The sequence below is a fragment of the Arctopsyche grandis genome, chromosome 5 (genome assembly GCF_051622035.1).
Source record: "Arctopsyche grandis isolate Sample6627 chromosome 5, ASM5162203v2, whole genome shotgun sequence".
Lineage (NCBI taxonomy): Eukaryota > Metazoa > Arthropoda > Insecta > Trichoptera > Hydropsychidae > Arctopsyche > Arctopsyche grandis.
In genome coordinates, this window is record NC_135359.1 from 34,647,271 (window position 1) to 34,655,751 (window position 8,481).

The following is an 8,481-nucleotide window of genomic DNA, read 5'->3' on the forward strand; positions in this document are numbered from 1 at the left end:
CATCACCAAAGTCAAAGAATTCGACATTGCTAAAATATCCACAAAAAGTTCTTATCCTACCAAACCTCTCCCATCTGAACCTAACCATCACTGAAATCAAAGAATTCGACATTGCCAAAATATCCACAAAACGTGCTTCCCTCACCATACCTAACCCAACCTAACCTTACCATCACCGAAGTCAGAGAATTCGACATTGCCAAAATATCCACAAAAAGTTCTTATCCTACCAAACCTCACCCATCTGAGCCTAACCATCAACGAAATTAAAGAATTAGACATTGCCAAAATATCTACAAAACATGCTTACCTCACAGTACCTAACCCAACCTAACCTAACCATCACCGAAGTCAGAGAATTCGACAATGCCAAAATATCCACAAAAAGTTCTTATCCTACCAAACCTCACCCATCTGAACCTAACCATCACCGAAATCAAAGAATTAGGCTTGACAAAATATCCAAAAAACGTGCTTACCTCACAATACCTAACCCAACCTAACCTAACCATCACCGAAGTCAGAGAATTCGACATTGCCAAAATATCCACAAAAAGTTCTTATCCTACCAAACCTCACCCATCTGAGCCTAACCATCAACGAAATTAAAGAATTAGACATTGCCAAAATATCCACAAAACATGCTTACCTCACAGTACCTAACCCAACCTAACCTAACCATCACCGAAGTCAGAGAATTCGACAATGCCAAAATATCCACAAAAAGTTCTTATCCTACCAAACCTCACCCATCTGAACCTAACCATCACCGAAATTAAAGAATTAGGCTTGCCAAAATATCCACAAAACGTGCTTACCTCAAAATACTTAACCCAACCTAACCTAACCATCACCGAAGTCAGAGAATTCGACATTGCCAAAATATCCACAAAAAGTTCTTATCCTACCAAACCTCACCCATCTGAACCTAACCATCACCGAAATTAAAGAGTTCGACATTGCCAAAATCTCCACAAAACGTGCTTACCTCACAATACCTAACCTAACCTAACCTAACCATCACCGAAGTCAGAGAATTCGACATTGCCAAAATATCCACAAAAAGTTCTTATCCTACCAAACCTCACCAATCTGAGCCTAACCATCAACGAAATTAAAGAATTAGACATTGCCAAAATATCTACAAAACATGCTTACCTCACAGTACCTAACCCAACCTAACCTAACCATCACCGAAGTCAGAGAATTCGACAATGCCAAGATATCCACAAAAAGTTCTTATCCTACCAAACCTCACCCATCTAAACCTAACCATCACCGAAATCAAAGAATTAGGCTTGACAAAATATCCACAAAACGAGCTTACCTCACAATACCTAACCCAACCTAACCTAACCATCACCGAAGTCAGAGAATTTGACAATATCAAAATATCCACAAAAAGTTCTTATCCTACCAAACCTCACCCATCTGAACCTAACCATCACCGAAATCAAAGAATTAGGCTTGACAAAATATCCACAAAACGTGCTTACCTCACAATACCTAACCCAACCTAACCTTACCATCACCGAAGTCAGAGAATTCGACATTGCCAAAATATCCACAAAAAGTTCTTATCCTACAAAACCTCACCCATCTGAACCTAACCATCACCGAAATCAAAGAATTGGATATTGAAAAATAATCCACAAAACGTGTTTACCTCACAATACCTAACCCAACCTAACCTAACCATCACCGAAGTCAGAGAATTCGACATTGCCAAAATATCCACAAAAAGTTCTTATCCTACCAAACCTCACCCATCTGAACCTAACCATCACCGAAATCAAAGAATTGGACATAGCGAAAATATCCACAAAACGTGCTTACCTCACAATACCTAACCCAACCTAAGCTAACCATCACCGAAGTCAGAGAATTTGACATTGCCAAAATATCCACAAAAAGTTCTTATCCTACCAAACCTCACCCATATGAACCTAACCTTCACCGAAATCAAAGAATTCGACATTGCCAAAATATCTACAAAACATGTTTACCTCACAGTACCTAACCCAACCTAACCTAACCATCACCGAAGTCAGAGAATTCGACATTGCCAAAATATCCACAAAATTTCTTATCCTACAAAACCTCACCCATCTGAACCTAACCATCACCGAAATCAAAGAAATGGACATTGATAAATAATCCACAAAACGTGCTTACCTCACAATACCTAACCCAACCTAACCTAACCATCACCAAAGTCAGAGAATTCGACAATGCCAAAATATCCAGAAAAAGTTCTTATCCTACCAAACCTCACCCATCTGAACCTAACCATCACCGAAATTAAAGAATTCGACATTGCCAAAATCTCCACAAAACGTGCTTACCTCACAATACCTCACCTAACCTAACCTAACCATCACCGAAGTCAGAGAATTCAACATTGCCAAAATATCCACAAAAAGTTCATACCCCACCAAACCTCACCCATCTGAACCTAACCATCACCGAAATCGAAGAAATGGACATTGCCAAAATATCCACAAAACGTGCTTACCTCACTATACCTTATCCAACCTAACCTAACCATCACCGAAGTTAGAGAATTCGACATTGCCAAAATATCCACAAAAAGTTCTTATCCTACCAAACCTTACCCATCTGAACCTAACCATCACCGAAATCAAAGAATTGGACATTAATAAAATATCCACAAAACGTGCTTATCTCACAATATCTTATCCAACCTAACCTAACCATCACCGAAGTCAGAGAATTCGACATTGCCAAAATATCCACAAAAAGTTCTTATCCTACCAAACCTCACCCATCTGAACCTAACCATCACCGAAATCAAAGAATAAGACATTGCCAAAATATCCACAAAACGTGCTTACCTCACCATATTTAACCCAACCTAACCTTATCATCACCAAAGTCAAAGAATTCGACATTGCTAAAATATCCACAAAAAGTTCTTATCCTACCAAACCTCTCCCATCTGAACCTAACCATCACTGAAATCAAAGAATTCGACATTGCCAAAATATCCACAAAACGTGCTTCCCTCACCATACCTAACCTAACCTAACCTTACCATCACCGAAGTCAGAGAATTCGACATTGATAAAATATCCACAAAAAGTTCTTATCCTACCAAACCTCACCCATCTGAGCCTAACCATCAACGAAATTAAAGAATTAGACATTGCCAAAATATCTACAAAACATGCTTACCTCACAGTACCTAACCCAACCTAACCTAACCATCACCGAAGTCAGAGAATTTGACAATGCCAAAATATCCACAAAAAGTTCTTATCCTACCAAACCTCACCCATCTGAACCTAACCATCACCGAAATCAAAGAATTAGGCTTGACAAAATATCCAAAAAACGTGCTTACCTCACAATACCTAACCCAACCTAACCTAACCATCACCGAAGTCAGAGAATTCGACATTGCCAAAATATCCACAAAAAGTTCTTATCCTACCAAACCTCACCCATCTGAGCCTAACCATCAACGAAATTAAAAAATTAGACATTGCCAAAATATCTACAAAACATGCTTACCTCACAGTACCTAACCCAACCTAACCTAACCATCACCGAAGTCAGAGAATTCGACAATGCCAAAATATCCACAAAAAGTTCTTATCCTACCAAACCTCACCCATCTGAACCTAACCATCACCGAAATTAAAGAATTAGGCTTGCCAAAATATCCACAAAACGTGCTTACCTCAAAATACTTAACCCAACCTAACCTAACCATCACCGAAGTCAGAGAATTCGACATTGCCAAAATATCCACAAAAAGTTCTTATCCTACCAAACCTCACCCATCTGAACCTAACCATCACCGGAAGCAAAGAATTAGGCTTGACAAAATATCCACAAAACGTGCTTACCTCACAATACCTAACCCAACCTAACCTAACCATCACCGAAGTCAGAGAATTCGACATTGCCAAAATATCCACAAAAAGTTCTTATCCTACCAAACCTCACCCATCTGAACCTAACTGGAAAAGACTTCGATAATGGTTTGATGTAGTTTATTGAAATGTAAAATTTGCACGTGGTGGGCCAGCGGAGCGTACGGAACACAAGCTGTCCGTACGCCGTCTACTCGATGACTCTGTCGACCGTCGCGTATTTCCGCTTGGGCCGACACTAATGCCAACTCGTCAATAATGCCAATCGACAATCAGTTAATAAGACTGTTTGCCACACGTCATTACAAAAGTCGGAACATAGTCCCACATAGGAAAACTGTTGAACAATACAGTTATTCTACAGAGTTACAGCATTACTGACGAGTCGTTTACAATAAATCATAGTTCTTCAAATAATTAAATAGAGGGTGAATAATGAAACCTTTGCCTCATCCAGTGTGAGGATAAAATCAATTTATTGGTTCAGTAATATTTCAACTTATAGATATACCTCTGGTGAATGTTGTTTCTATTTACATTAAAATTTTTGAAATCTCCTTTGAAGCTGTGAATAAGCATTACAAGATAAGTTTACTTTAAAGAAGAGAGAGTGGACTGTATATGGTTTAAAACTTAAGCATTCCTCATCTTGATGTTAACTTAGACAATACAATGTTGACACTATTACAGTAGTCAATACAGATCAGCTATTACCGATCAACTTAACTTGATTAGTGAGTGTAATGCTCCTAAGTTAACTTGATTTCATCAATAAGTAACACAAACATTGCTAAATTAAAAGTAAATTGGAAATTCATTCATTCATTCCTACAAGCAGGAAATGAAAGTGAACTATGATTATAGATGTCTCTACGTTAAACATTGAAATGTTCAGTATTATAATATTTACTTATTCTATGATTCACATAAATACTATAAACAGTAAGAGTTAACTTATTTTTTTATAACAAGAAACATAAGACCTGCGGATGACTCCCGGCAAGTTATAATTAAGTAGACATGAAATAATTTAAGATGCTCCATTAAGTGTGGCTTGGAGACTAACATTAACAAATCATGAATCTAATTTTAACTGTCAAATTTGAACAGTTTATTTTAAATTTTTAAATTTAAATTTTTATTTTAAACTCGGATATAATCCTTCCGAGTGATGACATGAGACAAGTCTTATATTATAAAGACAAAATGATTAGATTAAATTCGGAGATATATACTGCCGAATGTTAAAATGAAAATAGCTTAAATTATACACACAACACAATTAAAGTGAATTACGGAGTACTACTATTAACATTGAATGATTTAAACTCATGATTACATCTAATAAATAATATGAGTTGGGGGTAGTGTCTTCGGGTTAAACTAAGCTACCGAAGTTGACGGAATTGAAGCTGCTGTTTCTCCTCCCTCTTGCTGATCTTCCTTCCTGTCAAGTGGTCCTTGTGGTAGAATCGGCAATGGCGCCACTAGATGACTGGACCGACGAAACTCTCCGCTGGCAGTAAAGACGTCGACGACTCGAACTCTGCCATCTGGTCCGGGATACAATTTAGTGACTCGACCCAAGACCCATCGGGTTGGCAGCATGTGTTCCTCCTTTAACAGGACCATTTGACCCACACTCAGATTGTTGCTCGAGTCCTTCTTCCATTTGTGTCGTAACTGCAAAGAATGTAAATATTCCGCCGACCAACGTTTCCAAAATGCTGCTGTGGTCAATTGTATCTGAAGCAGATTGGCATGGACATTAGTGTTATATTTAACCTCCATTGGAAGAGCGAGTAAGGATCTGCCAATTAAGAAATGTCCAGGTGTGAGGGGTAAAAGGTCTAGTGGATCCGAAGACAAGGGACTAAGAGGACGGGAATTCATGCAAGCTTCTATTTGAGTCAATACCGTACAAAATGATTCGAAATTTAAGGTGGTGGCCTTTAACACCTTGTTTAAATGAATCTTCATGGATTTAACCGCTGCTTCCCACAGCCCTCCCATGTGAGGCGCCCTTGGCGGGTTAAACTTCCAACGAATCCCTTCGGAGGCTACATACCGTAGTAGCTTCTCCTCATGAGGACGTTCGTAAATTAATTTTACTAAATTAACGAGTTCACGACTTGCACCGACAAAATTAGTAGCATTGTCGGAATATATCGTATTGGGCCTGCCACGTCTGGCGACGAATCTTCTTAAACAATTTAAGAAATTTGAACTCGTTAAGTCTCCGACAAGTTCCAAGTGAACTGCCTTACTGGAAAAACACACAAAGACACAAACGTAACCCTTAATTATCTTAGAATTCTTATTGCAACCACTCTTCACAGGAAAAGGTCCTGCGAAATCTATCCCCACATGACTGAAAGGAAAATTCGCAGTGGTACGTTCAATCGGGAGCAATCCCATTAATCTATTGTGTGACAGTGGTTTATTTCTGAAACAAATGACACATGAACGCACCACTCCTTTGACAGTATTATGTCCGGCCAATGGCCAATAGGTCTGCCGCAATAACGACAGTAAGGCTTGAGTACCCAAGTGAATATATTTCAAGTGCGCATCTCGGACAATCATGTGTGTAAGTTTATGCTTATTTGACAAGATAATGGGTGACGTTGATAGAGTTGTTCCCAGAGGAAGTCTACTTCCAACACAAATTAAATTCTCATGGAATAGAGGGGACAATTTAGCTAATTTACTGCTACTGGGAATTGGATGTCCCTTGCTCAGCAAACGATATTCCAATGGAAATGATTCCATTTGCGATAACCTTATCAAATTATTTAAAGCATCTTTTAATTCTAAAGCGGACGGTTCGTTATTTTCTTTAACGTTTAATTGTTTATTCCTTAGTGGCCGACGAACATATGATAAAACTCGAAGGAGTCTTGGAAGATGAGAATGTTTATCTATCCAATTATTTTCCCTCACAAGGGTAGCGTTAGTGACTACCCTTCTCTCTGGAAGATCTATTGTGATCTCAGGAGGTCTTCGAGGCCATCGTGATTCGTCTAATTTCAACCAACTAGGGCCGTCCCACCATAACGAATTATGATTTAATTCTGATGGTTGAGTCCCTCGAGAAATTAAATCTGCTGGATTGTCTGTAGAGGAGACATGGTACCACTCAATGGGTTGAGATATTGATTGGATTTCGGCCACTCGATTGGCAACGAAGGTGGTCCATTTACATGACTCTCCTCTAATCCAATGCAATGCGACGGTTGAATCCGTCCAATAATATTTTTCATTAATATGAATTGTTAATTGGTCTATTGTTGACTTCATTAACTTTGATAATAACATAGCGGAGCACAGCTCTAAACGCGGAATAGTTACAAAACTGAGCGGAGCGACTCTCGAACGAGAACACACAAGATGACATTTGGAATTTCCCAATTGATCAGTACATTTTACATAAATACAAGCACCATAAGCTTTCTCGGATGCGTCACAAAATCCGTGTGCCTGTATATTAATGGCATTATTTAGTATTATCAATCTAGGAATTTTATAAAGTTTCATGACTGTATTGGATAATTGGCAATCTTTCCATTTTTTGAAGATTGTCTGAGGAATGAGTTCAATAAGTTTTAATAAAAATAAATTTAACCAATCTGATTGGACACTAGGTCCCACCATCAAAATATTATTTAGTGAGATATTGGACGTTGTCTTTGCGGACGCATCAAAAACTACACGATATTTAGTGGTAAGGCTAGACTCCTTAACTACGACGTGATGAGGTGAATAACAATGAACCTCATGTGCCTCCGGAGGTTCACACTCTGACATATGTCCTGAATTTATATACTCTTCTAAAACTTTATTGTATTCCATTTTTAAATTATTATTGGCTAAAAAACGTCTTTCCAAAGTTTTGTGTCTTTTCTCCGCAATGTGCAATGAACTTCCTAATACTACCGGGGAATTTTTATATGGTAAAGCTACACAAAATCTACCGTTTTTATCTCGTGATGTGTGTGCTTGGAAATGTTCCTCACATCTTTTCTCCTCAAGAGATTGATGTTTTACAATAGGAACCTGGTCTATCATCCAAAAGTTTTGAATGTGACTGTCTAATTGACTTAAGCCTATGTGGCTCTTCCCTGGAGCATTATTTACCTCGGGATATGGACCAACTATTGTCCATCCGAATTCGGTATCCTTTAAGATAGGCATACCTTTTCCTAACTGGATGGTTCCTGCTTTCATAGCATGAACGCAAATCTCGGCGCCGAGCAATAAATCGATTGGCGTCGGTTTATTCCAAAGGGGATCTGATAACTTGATTCCCGCTGGTATTGAAATTAACTGTTGATCCAGTTTCACAGTTGGAATTTCGCCAGTAATTTCTGGTAATACCAAACACAACACTTTGGTTGAGTAATTAGTGGTTGAAGACCTTATGGTCACCTTGGTGATGTGACGAATGCTACTTTCTTGATTAGCGATACCTACAATTTTTTGAGAGATTTTCTCTAATTTGAAGTTATTCTTCTTAGCGAAAGATGTGGTAACATAGTTGACTTGTGAGCCGGAATCTAATAATGTGCGACCCTTAACGACC

The 8,481-nt window shown here is 38.5% G+C and overlaps 1 protein-coding gene across 1 annotated transcript in view; it reads right to left on the minus strand.

Moving 5' to 3' along the window:
* LOC143912425 (uncharacterized) overlaps positions 1 to 7,217 on the minus strand; it is a 539,484-nt gene extending 532,267 nt beyond the window's left edge. The window contains exon 1 of the mRNA XM_077431700.1: positions 3,983 to 7,217. Coding sequence (XP_077287826.1) covers positions 5,283 to 7,217 — 1,935 coding nt within the window. The 3' untranslated portion in view covers positions 3,983 to 5,282. The remainder of the gene's footprint in view (positions 1 to 3,982) is intronic.
* Positions 7,218 to 8,481: the final 1,264 nt, after the last annotated feature.